Raw genomic sequence first — 20,406 nt, forward strand, 5'->3', positions numbered from 1 at the left:
TCATGGGAAAATCAAAAGAAATCAGCCAAGATCTCAGAAAAACATTGTAGACCTCCACAAGTCAGGTTCACCCTTGGGAGCAATTTCCAAATGCCTGAAGGTACCACGTTCATCTGTACAAACAATAGTACGCAAGTATAAACACCATGGGACCACGCAGCCGTCATACCGCTCAGAAAGGAGATGCGTTCTGTCTACTAGAGATTAACGTACTTTGGTGCGAAAAGTGCAAATCAATCCCAGAACAACAGCAAAGGACCTTGTAAAGATGCTGGAGGAAACAGGTACAAAAGTGTCTATATCCACAGTAAAACGAGTCCTATATCGACATAACCTGGAAGGCCGCTCAGCAAGGAAGAAGCCACTGCTTCAAAACCACCATAAAAAGCCAGACCTCAGTTTGTAACCGCACATGGGGACAAAGATCGTACTTTTTTGAGAAATGGGGGTGGCAGCATCATGTTGTGGGGGCGCTTTGCTGCAGGAGGGACTGGTGCACTTCACAAAATAGATGGCATCATGAGGGAGGAAAATTATGTGGATATATTGAAGCAACATATCAAGACATCAGCCAGGAAGTTAAAGCTTGGTCACAAATGTGTCGTCCAAATGGACAATGACCCCAAGCATACTTCCAAAGTTGTGGCAAAATAGCCTAAGGACAACAAAGTCAAGGTATTGGAGTGACCATCACAAAGCCCTGACCTCAATCCTGTAGAAAATGTGTTGGCAGAAATGAAAAGTTGTGTGCGAGCAAGGGGGCCTACAAACCTGACTCAGTTACACCAGCTCTGTCAGGAGGAATGGGCCAAAATTCACTCAACTTATTGTGGGAAGCTTGTGGAAGGCTACCTGAAATGTTTGACCCAAGTTAAACCATTTAAAGGCAATGCTACCAAATACTAATTGACTGTATGTAAACTTCTCACCCACTGGGAATGTGATGAAAGAAATAAAAGCTGAAATAAATCATTCTCTACTATTATTCTGACATTTCACATTCTTAAAATAAAGTGGTGATCCTAACTGACCTAAGACAGGGAATTTTTACGAGGATTAAGTGTCAGGAATTGTAAAAAACTGACTTTAAATGTATTTGGCTAAGGTGTATGTAAACTTCTGACTTCAACTGTACATTCACACACACACCTACATTCACACATAGCACACGCACACTCACTCACTCACTCACACATAACACACACACACACACATAGCACACGCACACTCACTCACTCACTCACACATAACACACACACATAGCACACGCACACTCACTCACTCACTCACACATAACACACACACACATAACACACACACATAACACACATAAAACACACACACACACACCGGGTGGGTAAACCCCTCGTAGCTAGCAGGCTAATCTGCCTTATCATATCCTCACTTCACTACTTCATGACATCTCATACTGAAGACAGTTTCAGTCTGGTCCCAGATCTGGTTGTTATCTTGCCAACTCCAACGGTCCATTTTTGGTCACATTTGTTATGACAACAACCTGGGACCAGGCTGACACTAACCATAGAAATACAATGTATAGAACTGGGACCAGGCTGACACTAACCATATAAATACAATGTATAGAACTGGGACCAGGCTGACACTAACCATAGAAATACAATGTATAGAACTGGGACCAGGCTGACACTAACCATAGAAATACAGTGTATAGAACTGGGACCAGGCTGACACTAACCATAGAAATACAGTGTATAGAACTGGGACCAGGCTGACACTAACCATAGAAATACAATGTATAGACACTAACCATACCATAGAAATACAATGCATAGACCAGGCGTCCCCTTTCAAGTCAATGATGGCATAATGGGTGGCATAATGGCGGCCATTACGTGTGTACCCACTGAAGATGACAAAGGTCAAGACAACGGGATTCTAATATCCCATAATATTTTGTCAATGGCGCTGGTCCCAGATTTGTGACGACGTTGTCTCAGTCTGTATGTTTTCGACCTAAAGCAGGAAGTAAAAGGAGGAAGCCTAGCCTACCCGGTTAAGAGAGTGTAAGGCCAGTAACGTAAAAGTTTGCTTGTTCAAATTCCCAAGCTGAAATTCCTTTCCGAACTGTAATATCTTATGCTTCACCGAGTCGTGGCTGAACGACGACATTAAGAACATACAGCTGGCGGGTTATACACTCTATCGGCAGGATAGAACAGCAGCCTCTGGTAAGACATGGGGTGGGGACCTATGCATTTATGTAAACAACAGCTGGTGCACGATATCTAAGTAAGTTTTGAGGTTTTGCTCACCTAAGGTAGAGTATCTCATGATAAGCTGTAGACCACACTATCTACCAAGAGACTCAGTAATCAGTATTATTGGTAGTAGTCTACATACCACCACAGACCAATGCTGGCACTGAGATTGCACTCAATGAGCTGTATAAGGCCATAAGCAAACAGGAAACCGCTCATCCAGAGGCGGCGCTCCTAGTGGCCGGGGACTTTAATGCAGGGAAACATAAATCAGTCTTACCTCATTTCTATCAGCATGTTAAATGTGCAACCAGAGGGGAAAACATTCTATACCACCTTTACTCCACACACAGAGACGCAAACAAAGCTCTCCCCTGTCCTCCATTTGGCAAATCTGACCATAATTCTATCCTCCTGATTCCTGCTTACAAGCAAAAATTAAAGCAGGAAGCACCAGTGACTCGGTCAATAAAAAAGTGGTCAGATGAAGCAGATGCTACAGGACTGTTTTGCAGCACAGATTGGAATATGTTCCGGGATTATTCTGATGGCATCGAGGACGTTGTCCCCACAGTAACTGTACGTACATTCCCCAACCAGAAGCCATGGATTACAGGCAACATCCGCACTGAGCTAAAGGGTAGAGCTTCCGCTTTCAAGGAGTTCGGGACTGTAACCCCGATGCTTATAAGAAATAGAAGCTGTTTTTCAGTATCTCTGTCATTTTTGGTCACATTTTACTGCATCCATAGGAGTTGGCTAGACAAACAGATCTGGGACCAGGCTAAGCTGACACTAACCGTACTGTATATTATATCATTAACAGCCTGCTCCCATAGCTAGCCTTTCAATCCATCCCCATACCATTTGCCATGGTTTGGTTGATGACCCATATTTCACATAGCTTAGAAGTCTCCTGGGATCATGGTGCATCATGATGCTGTGTCTACTGTGTCCAGTGACCCTGTCTGTGGCAGAGCTATGTGTGTGTGTGTGTGTGTGTGTGTGTGTGTGTGTGTGTGTGTGTGTGTGTGTGTGTGTGTGTGTGTGTGTGTGTGTGTGTGTGTGTGTGCGGGCGGGCATACGTGCTGGAAGAAGACTGTGACATTGCCGCAGTGCCCTGATGAGGCGTGGGAGTATTGGATGTGACAGGCTGTGCACTGCTCGCCCTGCGCTCCACCACGTAACACACACCGTACACCAGTCACACATGCTCGCATGCACACACACACACACACACACACACACACACTAACACACACACACACGCACGCACGCACGCACACACACACACACACACGAACACACACACACACACACACACACAAACACACACGCACAGCAGTTACTGTACACCACACCATCTGTGGAACTACAGATGGTAACTTTTCTCTTATCTCTTGTCTTTAATCAGCCACGAAAGCAGATGGATTTGCCCTTTATTTCATGGGAGAATGTAACAATGTAAGTAAACAATATATTCTGATGAGGAGCACAGATCAACTACTCTGAGCTCCACTGATCTAGTCTAGTGAGTGATGAGTGTTAAAGCCACAATCCTTAATTAATGAAGAATTTACAATGTACTATATACAGTACCTTGCAAAAGTATTCATCCCCCTTGGCGTTTTTTCCTATTTTGTTGGATTACAACCTGGAATTTAAATAGATTTTTTATTTGGATTTAATGTAATGGACATACACAAAATAGTCCAAATTGTTGAAGTAAAATGAAAAAAATAACTTGTTTACATTTTTTTTTCTTTTCTTTTTACAAAAAAATGAGAAGTGATGCGTGCATATGTATTCACCCCCTTTGTTATGAAGCCCCTAAATAAGATCTGGTGCAACCAATTACCTTCTGAAGTCACATAATTATTTTGATAATGCCCACCTGTGTGCAATCTAAGTGTCACATGATCTGTCACATGATCTCAGTATATCTACACCTGTTCTGAAAGGCCCCAGAGTCTGCAACACCACCAAGCAAGCGGCACCATGAAGACCATGGAGCTCTCCAAACAGGTCAGGGACCAAGTTGTGGAGAAGTACAGATCAGGGTTGGTTATAAAAAAATATCTGAAACTTTGAACATCCCACGGAGCACCATTAAATCCATTATTAAAAATGGAAAGAATATGGCACAACAACAAACCTGCCAAGAGAGGGCCGCCCACCAAAACTCACGGCCCAGGCAAGGAGGGCATTAATCAGAGAGGCAACACAGAGATCAAAGATAACCCTGAAGGAGTTGCAAAGCTCACAGTGGAGATTGGAGTATCTGTCCATAGGACCACTTTAAGCCGTACACTACACAGAGCTGGGCTTTACGGAAGAGTGGCCAGAAAAAAATAGAAAAAAATAAGTGTGTTTGCCAAAAGGCATATGGGAAACTCCTCAAACATATGGAAGAAGGTACTCTGGTCAGATGAGACTAAAATGTAGCTTTTTGGCCGAGAACACCATCCCCACAGTGAAGCATGGTGGTGGCAGCATCATGCTGTGGGGATGTTTTTCATCGGCAGGGACTGGGAAACTGGTCAGAATTGAAGGAATGATGAATGGCGCTAATTACAGGGAAATTGTTGAGGGAAACCTGTTTCAGTCTTCCAGAGATTTGAGACTGGGACAGAGGTTCACCTTCCAGCAGGACAATGACCCTAAGCATACTGCTAAAGCAACACTCAAGTGGTTAAAGGGGAAACAATTAAATGACTTGGAATAGCCTAGTCAAAGCCCAGACCTCAATCCAATTGAGAATCTGTGATATGACCTAAAGATTGCTGTACACCAGCAGAACCCATCGAACTTAAAGGAGCTGGAGCAGTTTTGCCTTGAAGAATGGGTAAAAATCCCAGTGGCTAAATGTGCCAAACTTATAGAGACATACCCCAAGAGACTTGCAGCTGTAATGGCTGCAAAAGGTGGCTCACAATGTATTGACTTTGGGGGGTGAATAGTTATGCACGCTCAAGTTTTCAGTTTTTTTGTCTTATTTCTTGTTTGTTTCACAATAAAAAAATATTTTGCATCTTCAAAGTGGTAGGCATGTTGTGTAAATCAAATGATTTAAACCTCCCAAAAAATATATTTTAATTCCAGGTTGTAAGGCAACAAAATAGGAAAAATGCCAAGGGGGTGAATACTTTCGCAAGCCACTGTATCCTCAATAATAAATGTGTGTACATCGTTAATTGAAATGAAAATATTGCAGATTGCACCTTTTAAGTGAGTCATTGAGTGTATCCCGTATCTCATCTCAGCGTTTGTGTTAGTTCATCTGTTAATGACTAACATGATGTAGTGTATAGAAAGTGATTGAGTGTCTCTCTGGTCCTTCCTGATTGAGTGTCTCTCTGGTCCTTCCTGATTGAGTGTGTCCCATGTTCATCTCTCTCTCTCCGGTCCTTCCTGATTGAGTGTCTCTCTGGTCCTTCCTGATTGAGTGTCTCTCTGGTCCTTCCTGATTGAGTGTCTCTCTGGTCCTTCCTGATTGAGTGTCTCTCTGGTCCTTCCTGATTGAGTGTCTCTCTGGTCATTCCTGATTGAGTCTGTCCCATGTTCATCTCTCTCTCTCTGGTCCTTCCTGATTGAGTGTGTCCAATGTTCATCTCTCTCTCTCCGGTCCTTCCTGATTGAGTGTCTCTCTGGTCATTCCTGATTGAGTCTGTCCCATGTTCATCTCTCTCTCTCTGGTCCTTCCTGATTGAGTGTGTCCAATGTTCATCTCTCTCTCTCTGGTCATTCCTGATTGAGTCTGTCCCATGTTCATCTCTCACTCTCTGGTCTCTCGTCAGAGTGTGTGTTTGTTTAAACCAACGGTGGCTGAGGACGGTCCTCCCACCCTCATCCCAGCTGGCCCGGTCACGTTTGGGACCACCATCGCCACACACGTGGCCACAACACGCCAAACTCTGCTAGTAGAGGACATCACAGGGGTGAGATTCAACATATTATAAATGTAACCCTAACCCAAAACCCCTAACCCAAACACCCTAACCCAAAACACCCTAACCCAAACACCCTAAGCCAAACACCCTAACCCAAAACTCCTAACCCGAACACCCTAACCCAAAACACCCTAACCCAAACACCCTAACCCAAAACCCCTAACCCAAACACCCTAACCCAAACACCCTAACCCCAAACACCCTAACCCAATTACCCTAACCCAAACACCCTAACCCAAACACCCTAACCCAAAACCCCTAACCCAAACACCCTAACCCAAACACCCTAACCCAAACACCCTAACCCCAAACACCCTAACCCAAAACACCCTAACCCAAACACCCTAACCCAAACACCCTAACCCAAACACCCTAACCCAAACACCCTAACCCAAAACACGAACCCAAAACACGAACCCAAACACCCTACCCCAAAACCCTAACCCAAAACCCTAACCCAAAACCCTAACCCAAAACACGAACCCAAAACACGAACCCAAACACCCTAACCCAAACACCCTAACCCAAACACCCTAACCCAAACACCCTAACCCAAACACCCTAACCCAAAACACCCTAACCCCAAACACCCTAACCCAAACACCCTAACCCCAAACACCCTAACCCAAACACCCTAACCCAACCACCCTAACCCAACCACCCTAACCCAAAACACCCTAACCCAAAACACCCTAACCCAAACACCCTAACCCAAACACCCTAACCCAAACACCCTAACCCAAACACCCTAACCCAACCACCCTAACCCAACCACCCTAACCCAAAACACCCTAACCCAAAACACCCTAACCCAAACACCCTAACCCAAACACCCTAACCCAAACACCCTAACCCAAACACCCTAACCCAACCACCCTAACCCAACCACCCTAACCCAAAACACCCTAACCCAAAACACCCTAACCCAAAACACCCTAACCCAACCACCCTAACCCAAACACCCTAACCCCAAACACCCTAACCCAAAACACCCTAACCCCAAACACCCTAACACAAAACACCCTAACCCTAACACCCTAACCCAAACACCCTAACCCAAACACCCTAACCCCAAACACCCTAACCCAAAACACCCTAACCCAAAACACCCTAACCCAAACACCCTAACCCAAACACCCTAACCCAAACACCCTAACCCAAACCCAAACACCCTAACCCCAAACACCCTAACCCAAAACACCCTAACCCAAACACCCTAACCCAAACACCCTAACCCAAACACCCTAACCCAAAACATGAACCCAAAACCCTAACCCAAACACCCTAACCCAAAACCCTAACCCAAAACCCTAACCCAAAACACGAACCCAAACACCCTAACCCAAACACCCTAACCCAAAACACGAACCCAAAACACGAACCCAAACACCCTAACCCAAAACCCTAACCCAAAACCCTAACCCAAAACACGAACCCAAACACGAACCCTAACACCCTAACCCAAACACCCTAACCCAAAACACGAACCCAAAACACGAACCCAAACACCCTAACCCAAAACCCTAACCCAAAACCCTAACCCAAAACACGAACCCTAACACCCTAACCCAAAACCCTAACCCAAAACCCTAACCCAAAACACGAACCCTAACACCCTAACCCAAAACCCTAACCCAAAACACGAACCCTAACACCCTAACCCAAACACCCTAACCCAAACACCCTAACTCTAATGCAGGATAAATCAAAAGTTCCAAAGTATTTGGTTATATTTCAAATGCTTTGACCTCATAACCCCTGACGTCTGTGTGTGCAGGATATTCAGGGATTCAGACTCATGTTCACTCTGTCCTTTACCTTCTCATCCTCACCACCCTTTAACACCCTTAACCCTTGACCCCTGACCTTTAGATTCTAATCTCTCTCTCTCTCTCTCTCTCTCTCTCTCTCTCTCTCTCTCTCTCTCTCTTTCTCTCTCTCCACCCAGGACCAGCGTTTCCCAGAAGGCACAGGTCAGGACTCAGACTCAGGGATTCATGTTCACTCTGTCCTGTGCCTCCCCATCCTCACGGCCATCGGTGACCTCATAGCTATCCTGGAGCTGCATCGGCACTGGGGCAATGAGCCCTTCAATACCAGCAACCAGGAGGTACATGCGCGCATGAACACAGACACACTAACACGAACACACGCAGGCATACATGCACGGACACAAACACACAAACACACACACACACACACACACTCCAAGCCTGTCTGTGTAAACAGAGCGTATGACTGTCGAGGGCAATGCCTTCCTGTAAAGGATATAGGAGGTCATAAAGAAAGAAGCAGGGAGCCCCTTAGGATCAGACCGAGGTTTTTGTAAGGTAGCCTAGTGGTTAGAAAGTTGAGCCAGTAACCAAAAGGTTGCTGGTTCGAATCCCTGAGCCGACGAGGTAAAAATCTGTCGTTCCGCCCCTGAGCAAGGCAGTTATTAACCCACTGTTCCCCGGGTGCTGAAGACGTGGATGTTGATTAAGGCAGCCCCCCCCCCCCCCACCCCTGCACCTCTCTGATTCAGAGGGGTTGGGTTAAATGCAGAATACATATTTCAGTTGTACTACTGACTAGGTGTCCCTCTTTCCATTAGTTCATAAGGAGAGCAGCAGTTAGTCCCTGAAGACTCTGCTATTAGCTCCTAATGAGCCAATCAGAGACGTGTATAGATGGCAGGCACTGAGGGGTTAAGTAGTTAGATTACCCAGTGGGACAAGATGGTTGTAATAACGTTATGAGAACGTTAACGCATTCTCAGGTTGGACAAACACACGGGATGAGGAAACACATGGGATACTGATCATATGATGAACGTTACGCATATTCATGTGATAGTTTGCTTTATGTGTATATTAATAAATATCCCAACTGTCAAATTTAAAAACATCTTACCCTTTTTTTTTTCCTTTTTTTTTACCCTTGACTCATTTTTTTACTTCTTGCTTCTAGAACTTTGTACTTTTAATTTTTTTTATTTTTATTATTGTTAAAAATAAATAAAAGCTAAATGTTGTTGATGCTCTGTAGTGTGTTTTTAATCTATCTTCCCATGGACTACAGATGAAAACTAGCCAGCTGGCTAAATCTGGCACATTTAGAACAGAACTGTTAATTGATGTGCATTTTGTCCCTTTTCAAATAAATACATTTAAATGATTTTATTTTCTTTTCATTTTTTTTTAAGGTTGCGACGGCGAGTTTAGCATGGGCATCTGTAGCTATTCACCAAGTACAGGTCAGCATTGGATTTTTGAATTTGTTTTTTTTTCATCAGACAGTTAAAGAAATGTTTCCGTATGTGATGTCTCAGGTGTATTTGGTTACAAATGCTTTAATAACACTCTTGATAAATGCCTGGTAACACACTGTTGATAAATGCCTGATAACACACTTGATAAATGCTTGATAAAACACTCTTGATAAATGCTTGATAACACACTCTTGATAAATGCCTGGTAACACACTGTTGATAAATGCCTGATAAAACACTCTTGATAAATGCCTGGTAACACACTCTTGATAAATGCTTTAAAACACACTGTTGATAAATGCCTGATAACACACTCTTGATAAATGCTTGATAAGTAGCACGTGGTCATTGGGTTGTGTCTGCTGTGAACATGATAACCTACTGTTGTGTTTCAATACTTCATTGGCTCAAATAACGCTCATAGTACAATTGCACATGAACGTTTGTCCGGGGTTGTGTTCTCATGATGGTGTTTGTGTGAAGCAGAACTCCCCTGTGACTGGGTAGGTCTCAGTCTAATCAACCCTAAAGCCTTTTTACACTTGACCCCCAAGGGCCGTCATTATGGCGTGTAAAAGAGCCTTGTGGTTTGTACCTACGTGAAAAGTACAGTGTCCCAACGCATCCTGGGTCACAGTGGGTTTCTCTCACGTTTCTGTCCGTTCACAAATACACCATTTTGTTACAGCAGTCTGCACTGATTTAAGGCAACGGTGTTTCTCTCTCTCTCGCTCTGTCTCTCACTCTTTCTCTCCCCCACCCCTCTCTCGCTCACGCTGTAATCCTGCTGTTGACACTTAAACAAAGTGCTAACTAACTGTTAGCATGACATCGTTGACGTTAGTTTGAAGCTGAACATCTGACGTGTTGTTTTTGTATCCCCAGGTGTGCAGAGGCCTAGCCAAACAGACGGAGCTCAATGACTTCCTGCTAGAAGTGTCAAAGTAAGATTGTCTCAATGACTTTTCATTCATTTAGAAATGTGACACTTCTGTCTTGTAGCACATATACTGATGTCGGATTTTAACTTGATCACTCTTTTTGTCACGGAGAATTTTCCTGGGGGGGAGGGGGGTCAGTTGACTAGGTTTTAAATCCAACCCTGTTCCTGGAGAGACACCCTCCTGTAGTTTTACACTCCAACCCTGTTCCTAGAGAATAACCCTCCTGTAGGTTTACACTCCAACCGTGTTCCTGGAGAGACACCCTCCTGTAGGTTTTAACTCCAACCCTGTTCCTGGAGAGAGACCCTCCTGTAGGTTTTAACTCCAACCTTTTTCCTGGAGAGCTACCCTCCTGTAGGTTTACACTCCCACCCTGTTCCTGGAGAGACACCCTCTTGTAGGTTTTAACTCCAACCTTATTCCTGGAGAGACACCCTCCTGTAGGTTTTAACTCCAACCTTGTTCCTGGAGAGATACCCTCCTGTAGGTTTTAACTCCAACCTTGTTCCTGGAGAGATACCCTCCTGTAGGTTTTAACTCCAACCCTGTTCCTGGAGAGACACCCTCCTGTAGGTTTTAACTCCAACCCTGTTCCTGTAGAGATACCCTCCTGTTGGTTTTAATTCCAACCCTGTTCCTGGAGAGACACCCTCCTGTAGGGTTTAACTCCAACCCTGTTCCTGGAGAGACACCCTCCTGTAGGTTTTAATTCCAACCCTGTTCCTGGAGAGACACCCTCCTGTAGGTTTTAACTCCAACCCTGTTCCTGGAGAGAGACCCTCTTGTAGGTTTTAACTCCAACCCTGTTCCTGGAGAGATACCCTCCTGTAGGTTTTAACTCCAACCCTGTTCCTGGAGAGAGACCCTCTTGTAGGTTTTAACTCTGCCGGGACCACCATTAAGCGCTGTCGGAACCACCATTAAGCACTGTTGGGACCACCATTGAGCGCTGTCGGGACCACCATTAAGCGCTGTCGGGACCACCATTAAGCGCTGTCGGGACCACCATTGAGCGCTGTCGGGACCACCATTGAGCGCTGTCGGGACCACCATTGAGCGCTGTCGGGACCACCATTAAGCGCTGTCGGGACCACCATTGAGCGCTGTCGGGACCACCATTGAGCGCTGTCGGGACCACCATTGAGCGCTGTCGGGACCACCATTATACGCTGTCGGGACCACCATTGAGCGCTGTCGGGACCACCATTAAGCGCTGTCGGGACCACCAACGAGGCAAATCAGTTAAGAACAAAGTCTTATTTACAATGACGGCCTACACGGGCCCTACCCGGACGACGCCGGGCCAATTGTGCGCTGCCCTACGGGACTCCCAATCACGGCCAGTTGTGATACATCCTGGATTCGAACCAGGGTGTCTGTAGTGACAGCCTTAAGCACTGAGATGCAGTGCCTTAGACCGCTGCGCCACTCGGGAGCTATTGGACAGGTATAAATTGTAAAAATAAATTGCTGTTTGGGTCATGGGGTGGGGGCATTCCAATGAGTTGGGTCATGGGGTGGGGGCATTCCAATGAGTTGGGTCATGGGGTGGGGGCATTCTAATGAGTTGGGTCATGGGGTGGGGGCATTCTAATGAGTTGGGTCATGGGGTGGGGGCATTCCAATGAGTTGGGTCATGGGGTGGGGGCATTCTAATGAGTTGGGTCATGGGGTGGGGGCATTCCAATGAGTTGGGTCATGGGGTGGGGGCATTCCAATGAGTTGGGTCATGGGGTGGGGGCATTCTAATGAGTTGGGTCATGGGGTGGGGGCATTCCAATGAGTTGGGTCCGGGCCAGTTGGAACCCAATCTGTAGTATTTATACCCAGCTTAAGGTACAATGTAGATACGGTACTGTTTTGTATAGCCTACAAACACCGCTTCCAGCTGCCCTCTGGATTGTAAATATTTTATATTCATTCAAATCCTCCTACTGGACGATTATTTTCCTCCTGCGATAAAATTTGTCAAATTAAGATTCTTTGTCTGTACGTAAACAATACCCTTATCAATAATCTATACTCTTATCAATCTATCAATCATCTATACTCTTATCAATCTATCAATCATCTATACTCTTAACAATCTATCAATCATCTATACCCTTATCAATCATCTATACCCTTATCAATCATCTATACCCTTATCCATCATCATTACCCTTATCAATCATCATTACCCTTATCAATCATCTATACCCTTATCAATCATCTATACCCTTATCAATCATCTATACCCTTATCAATCATCTATACCCTTATCAATCAATCATCAATACCCTTATCAATCATCTATACCCTTATCAATCATCTATACCCTGATCAATCATCATTACCCTTATCAATCATACCCTTATCAATCATCAATACCCTTATCAATCATACCATTATCAATCATCTATACCCTTATCAATCAGCTATACCCTTATCAATCATCATACCCTTATCAATCATCTATGCCCTTATCCTTATCAATCATCTATACCCTTATCAATCATCTATACCCTTATCAATCACCATTACACTTATCAATCATACCCTTATCAATCATACCCTTATCATTGATACCCGTATCAATCATCTATACCCTTATCAATCATCTATACCCTTATCAATCATCATTACCCTTATCAATCATCTATACCCTTAGTTTATCATTCTCTCTCTTTCTCCAACAGAACGTACTTTGACAACATTGTGGCAATAGATTCTCTACTTGAACATATAATGGTACGTTTTTGTTTGTTTGTTTGTTTGTTTGTTTGTTTGTCTATTTCGTATTTAGTCTATTTTGTGTTTTTCTATTTGTTTGTGATGCCTGCTATTTCAAGGAAGGGACTTCTTCAAGGGACTACCACTTCCACGAATGTCTGGCCCAAGTCCATGATGGTTGTCTAGAATGTGTATGAGGACCACAGTGGATGTGTGTCGTGTTGTGGTGACATACTGTACTGCGTACTGTGTATTGTATTGTCATGTGCCACTGGTGTCGCCTCAGTTCATATGTCTCATTATCCTGTTTTTGATTGGGTTTTTTTTACCTGACAATTTATGTAACTTCAACTTGTATAGCCTTGCTAACGTGTGCTGTTTAAAAGACCTTTCCGAATCGATTTACGATTACGCCGAACCCTGGAGCGAATCAGGTAACACTTTACAATAATGTTCCATTTGTAAATGGTTTATAACGGGTTTGTAATTACGTTATTAATGGTTATTTTATCATTTGTAAATGCAAAATAAAGGTAAAATAAATAAAATTATAAACCATTTAATATATGGGTTATGATGAATAGGTCAAACTAGTTCGATAGTCAGTCAGTTGCTTGCCAAATAGTGAGCCACTATTTACCTCCAGCTATTAAGCATTAATAAATGCACTTACAAATGCGTATAATATTGAACACTTAAATGCATAGTTAAACAATTGTTATTTTCTCACTTTTGGGTGTGATGAAGTGCTCTGTACCAGATGCAGAAATGGTTTGTTTTCAGACCAACTCCCATGATGCCCCACGTTTGAAACCCAGATGATGCATTGGTACACTTATTTATTCCAGGAATGAAGGCCTCATCTGAAGATCTCAAGTCATTTTATTGGTTTGGTTCGCTGGTTCCGGAAGTTTTGCTGAATGATTTAGCAGCTAATGTTAGCTAGCACCTCTGTCCTAGTTAGCTAGTAAACTTTAGCTGGAGAGCTGACAGTTATAGACGGGGCAATCAACAAAGGGAAGGAGTCCAGATGAGTCCAATGAGCGCTGCTGCGCGTAATGATGGTGACAGATGTGAGTAATGAAGGGCAGCCTGGCGCACTTGGGCGCCAGACAGGGTGAGTGGGAGCAGGCGTGACACTTTGGCATGATATAGTTAGCTAGCTAAGTAAAACATGTTTGCTGGCTCGTTAGGTTCGCTAGCTAGCTGGCAAACTTTAGCTGCCAGCTAGCTAGTTAATATCGACATGACAGAATTTCCATGCAAGTTTTTTAGCTATCTTTTTTGGATTAGCACGCTAGCTAGCTAGTTATCTAACTTTTGAACTGAGCTAGTTATCTAACTTTTTGTCTCTAACTAGGTAGCTGGTAAGTTAGCTAGTTAGCCTCCTTTGTCAGCACACTAGTGGTTCCAATTTTAAGACTAACACACACAAGCTAGCTAACTACCTAGTGTATTATTTTGATAGATAGTTAACCCCTTTAATTAATCTGTGGTAGCTAGCTATTATTGTTATTATTAGCTAGCAGTGGATAACAGGACTAGCTAAACCTAAATGGTATAGATAATGGTGATAGTATAGTTTTGTATAGCTAGAGTGTATATGCTACGTTGTCATCAATTCCTCTTCTCTCCCACAGATTGCCGTACGGTCTCAGACTCCAGGATGGGAAAATGCTTAACAAGAAAAGAAACATGATAACCCTATGTTATATTGTAAATAGTTAATCAGTTGTCAAATTCTATTCTGACTTGTAATATTAAAAAGGGGGAGAAAAATAACCCCCTCTGAATTAGCTAGGCTACTCACTATACCAATGATAGGCTACAAATTTGAGTCACTGCAATTAACGTGTTTTCCCAATGTATCCTTACGTTACATTACATTTAATTTGTGTTATGTATTACATGTATGAGGGGATTATACGCTGTTATAAATGTTTGCAACTCATTAATAAATGTCCAGAAAGTTTCCAGTAATTTTTTTTACAAGTTATAAATATTAGTAGACCTTAACTCGTTAATAAAAGGGTCATCCGTTATACATGTTGGTAACCCAACAACTCAGTTATTAATATTTATAGGACTGTCACTTTAAAATAAGGTTATACATGTTGGTAACCCAACAACTCAGTTATTAATATTTATAGGACTGTCACTTTAAAATAAGGTTATACATGTTGGTAACCCAACAACTCAGTTATTAATATTTATAGGACTGTCACTTTAAAATAAGGTATACTTTTAGAAGTTATAAGTGTAGGTAAATCATTTATAGATTATTTGAGAGTTCACTCAAAGTTCATAGACATACTTATAGGCAGTGTTGGGTTCACATCACTGCATTCATAAGAGCAGATCCAACACTATATTAATAAAACATGTTCATGCAATGAATGGTAGTTATGAAGATCGAAACATTCAACGTTGTGAGAGGATACCTCCTCCACTGTTACACCAACCAATGGTATTACAGTTACCATGAGAGGATACCTCCTCCACTGTTACACCAACCAATGGTATTACAGTTACCATGAGAGGATACCTCCTCCACTGTTACACCAACCAATGGTATTACAGTTACCATGAGAGGATACCTCCTCCACTGTTACACCAACCAATGGTATTACAGTTACCATGAGAGGATACCTCCTCCACTGTTACACCAACCAATGGTATTACAGTTACCATGAGAGGATACCTCCTCCACTGTTACACCAACCAATGGTATTACAGTTACCATGAGAGGATACCTCCTCCACTGTTACACCAACCAATGGTATTACAGTTACCATGAGAGGATACCTCCTCCACTGTTACACCAACCAATGGTATTACAGTTACCATGAGAGGATACCTCCTCCACTGTTACACCAACCAATGGTATTACAGTTACCATGAGAGGATACCTCCTCCACTGTTACACCAACCAATGGTATTACAGTTACCATGAGAGGATACCTCCTCCACTGTTACACCAACCAATGGTATTACAGTTACCATGAGAGGATACCTCCTCCACTGTTACACCAACCAATGGTATTACAGTTACCATGAGAGGATACCTCCTCCACTGTTACACCAACCAATGGTATTACAGTTACCATGAGAGGATACCTCCTCCACTGTTACACCAACCAATGGTATTACAGTTACCATGAGAGGATACCTCCTCCACTGTTACACCAACCAATGGTATTACAGTTACCATGAGAGGATACCTCCTCCACTGTTACACCAACCAATGGTATTACAGTTACCATGAGAGGATACCTCCTCCACTGTTACACCAACCAATGGTATTACAGTTACCATGAGAGGATACCTCCTCCACTGTTACACCAACCAATGGTATTACAGTTACCATGAGAGGATACCTCCTCCACTGTTACACCAACCAATGGTATTACAGTTACCATGAGAGGATACCTCCTCCACTGTTACACCAACCAATGGTATTACAGTTACCATGAGAGGATACCTCCTCCACTGTTACATCAACCAATGGTATTACAGTTACCATGAGAGGATACCTCCTCCACTGTTACACCAACCAATGGTATTACAGTTACCATGAGAGGATACCTCCTCCACTGTTACATCAACCAATGGTATTACAGTTACCATGAGAGGATACCTCCTCCACTGTTACACCAACCAATGGTATTACAGTTACCATGAGAGGATACCTCCTCCACTGTTACATCAACCAATGGTAACCTGCCTCCCTTCCCTCTCCTACCTGCCTCCCTTCCCTCTCCTACCTGCCTCCCTTCCCTCTCCTACCTGCCTCCCTTCCCTCTCCTACCTGCCTCCCTTCTCTCTCCTACCTGCCTCCCTTCCCTCTCCTACCTGACTTCCTTCCCTCTCCTACCTGCCTCCCTTCCCTCTCCTACCTGCCTCCCTTCCCTCTCCTACCTGCCTCCCTTCCCTCTCCTACCTGCCTCCCTTCCCTCTCCTACCTGCCTCCCTTCTCTCTCCTACCTGCCTCCCTTCCCTCTCCTACCTGACTTCCTTCCCTCTCCTACCTGCCTCCCTTCCCTCTCCTACCTGCCTCCCTTCTCTCTCCTACCCGACTTCCTTCCCTTTCCTACCTGCCTCCCTTCTCTCTTCTACCTGCCTCCCTTCCCTCTCCTACCTGCCTCCCTTCCCTCTCCTACCTGCCTCCCTTCTCTCTCCTACCTGACTTCCTTCCCTTTCCTACCTGCCTCCCTTCCCTCTCCTACCTGCCTCCCTTCCCTCTCCTACCTGCCTCCCTTCTCTCTCCTACCTGCCTCCCTTCCCTCTCCTACCTGCCTCCCTTCCCTCTCCTACCTGCCTCCCTTCCCTCTCCTACCTGCCTCCCTTCCATCTCCTACCTGCCTCCCTTCTCTCTCCTACCTGACTTCCTTCCCTCTCCTACCTGCCTCCCTTCCCTCTCCTACCTGCCTCCCTTCCCTCTCCTACCTGCCTCCCTTCCCTCTCCTACCTGCCTCCCTTCCCTCTCCTACCTGCCTCCCTATTAAATAATTGTTAATAATGTAATTATAGCCCCTTTAAGAAACCCTTAACAAATGGAACCTTATTGTAAAACGCTACCGTGAATCCTAACTTCCCCTTTAAGAAACCCTTAACAAATGGAACCTTATTGTAAAACGCTACCGTGAATCCTAACTTCCCCTTTAAGTCAAAATGTTAATTTAGTCATATGGGTTGATATCAATGGGAAGATAAGTTATGATTCGCTCCCTGTCTGTGTGACCATGTCTTTCTGTGTAGCGTACTGATGCGGTTCATCGTGGTGTTGTGTTTCAGATATATGCAAAAAACCTGGTGAATGCGGACAGATGTGCACTGTTCCAGGTGGACCACAATAACAATGAACTGTACTCAGACCTGTTTGACATCGGGGAGGAGAACGAGGGCAAACCTGTCTTCAGGAAAACCAAAGAGATTAGGTAAGGGTCCTGATCGATTATTTTACTGTTTATCTGAGTGATTCTTTGAATGGTTGACTTGTGATCATGTGAACAATTCTCTGACGGCTATGTTGAATTGACAAGGGATCATGTGAACGATTCTCTGATGGGTTATATTGAATTTATTAGTGATCATCTGATCGATTCTCTGGTGGGTTATATTGAATTGACAAGGGATCATGAGAACGATTCTCTGATGGCTATGTTGAATTGACAAGGGATCATGTGAACAATTCTCTGGTGACAGCAGATGAGCAGTCGTAACCATAGAACTAATATCCCTAGAACAAAGAAACTGGAATCCTAGAACAAGGGAACTACGATCCTAGAACAGGGGAACTAGAATCGTAGAACAGGGGAACTAGAATCCTAGAACAGGGGAACTAGAATCCTAGAACAGGGGAACTAGAATCCTAGAACAAGGAAACTAAATCCCCAGAACAGGGAAACTAGAATCATAGAACAGGGGAACTATGATCCTAGAACAGGGGAACTATGATCCTAGAACAAGGGAACTAGAATCCTAGAACAGGGAAACGATAAATCCTAGAACAGGGGAACTAGAATCCTAGAACAGGGAAACTATAAATCCTAGAACAGGGGAACTAGAATCCTAGAACAGGGGAAATATACATCCTAGAACAGGGGAACTAGAATCCTAGAACAGGGGAACTTGAATCCTAGAACAGGGGAACTAGAATCCTTGAACAGGGGAACTAGAATCCTAGAACAGGGCAACTATAATCCTAGAACAGGGGAAATATACATCCTAGAACAGGGGAACTATAATCCTAGAACAGGGGAAATATAAATCCTAGAACAGGGGAACTATAAATCCTAGAACAGGGGAACTAGAATCTTAGGACAGGGAAACTAGAATCTTAAAACAGGGAAGTAGAATTCTTAGAACAGGAAAACTAGAATCTTAAAACAGGGAACTAGAATCCTAGAACAGGGAAACTAGAATCCTATAACAGGGGATCTAGAATCCCTAGAACAGGGAAGTAGAATTCTTAGAACAGGAAAACTAGAATCTTAAAACAGGGAACTAGAATCCTAGAACAGGGAAACTATAAATCATAGAAGAGGGTAAATAGAATTGTAGAACAGGAAAATTAGAATCCTAGAACAGGGAAACTAGAACCCTAGAACAGGGGAACTAGAATCCCTAGAACAGGGAAGTAGAATTCTTAGAACAGAAATGTCCAAGTCTATTTGTATGGTTGTAACCTCCATCACTCTTCTGTCCTCTCCTCGTCCAGGTTTTCTATAGAGAAAGGTATAGCGGGCCAAGTGGCACGGACGGGGGAGGTCCTTAACATCCCAGACGCCTATGCAGACCCACGCTTTAATAGGTGAAATGTTTATTTTACCCTGGCTGAGTCTGAACTGACATCCTATCCACGGGTCGCATGTTTCGTCACAACATTGTTTTGAACGTTCGTTTTAGGACTGATGCCCCATCTGAGCATTCCACTCGATGCGGTCTCTATAGGTGGCGATGAAGATGAAGATGAAGAAGTGGCTTGGAGACATGATGACATTTCAAAAGGAGGCAAATAATTAGCAAGGCACGCTTTTATGTTTAAAAAAAGTATAATAATATTTAACCTTTTATTTAACCATGCAAGACAGTTAAGAATAAATTCTTATTTATAATGACGGCCTACCACGGCCAAACCCAGACGACGCTGGGCCTATTGTGCGACGCCCTATGGGACTCCCAATCATGGCCGGTTGTGATACAGCCTGGAATCGAACCAGGGTCTGTAGTGACGCCTCTACCACTGAGATGCAGTACCTTAGACCGCTGTGCCACTGCGGTCTAAGGCACCTCTAACACTTTAGATGCAGTATAACATTAGCTGGCTAGCTACGATTTGAAGGGAGAGCACCAACATTTTAGCTAGCTAACGTTAACATTGTTAGCCATTTCTGACTAACTTTGCTAGCTCATGGCGACATTACCATCTCTCCAAAGTAAAATGTATGACTTCATAATGATAGCAATGTTGTTTTCTACAAATGATTTGTCTATTTCAATAATGCCATCATATTTCAAGGACACTAAACTGTCATTTTGACGAAACAGTCGTTAGCCGACGTTCATAAATAATGAGCGTTAATCATCAGTGGGAAGTCAATAGGCTGCGGCATCTGCAGGACGTTGACAACAACGGCAACGATGTGACGGGAGGTGCAAACCTTGTGAATATTGTGCACTACTTTTGAGTAGATCAATATGAGCCCTGGTCAAAAGGAGTGCACTATATAGTGGATAAGGTGCCGTCTACTTTATGTGTGTCGTTTCCATTAGACCTGTTTAACCCTCAGAGCAGACCTGGGATAACT

The 20,406-nt window shown here is 43.8% G+C and overlaps 1 protein-coding gene across 1 annotated transcript in view; it reads left to right on the top strand.

The window, feature by feature from the left end:
- LOC110499502 (cAMP and cAMP-inhibited cGMP 3',5'-cyclic phosphodiesterase 10A) overlaps positions 1–20,406 on the top strand; it is a 170,947-nt gene that overhangs the window by 109,468 nt on the left and 41,073 nt on the right. The window contains exons 5-12 of the mRNA XM_036956385.1: positions 3,655–3,704; positions 6,038–6,178; positions 8,139–8,300; positions 9,375–9,425; positions 10,326–10,384; positions 13,063–13,114; positions 17,891–18,033; positions 19,317–19,409. Coding sequence (XP_036812280.1) covers positions 3,655–3,704; positions 6,038–6,178; positions 8,139–8,300; positions 9,375–9,425; positions 10,326–10,384; positions 13,063–13,114; positions 17,891–18,033; positions 19,317–19,409 — 751 coding nt within the window. The remainder of the gene's footprint in view (positions 1–3,654; positions 3,705–6,037; positions 6,179–8,138; positions 8,301–9,374; positions 9,426–10,325; positions 10,385–13,062; positions 13,115–17,890; positions 18,034–19,316; positions 19,410–20,406) is intronic.

Source organism: Oncorhynchus mykiss, chromosome 20 (assembly GCF_013265735.2).
Source record: "Oncorhynchus mykiss isolate Arlee chromosome 20, USDA_OmykA_1.1, whole genome shotgun sequence".
Lineage (NCBI taxonomy): Eukaryota > Metazoa > Chordata > Actinopteri > Salmoniformes > Salmonidae > Oncorhynchus > Oncorhynchus mykiss.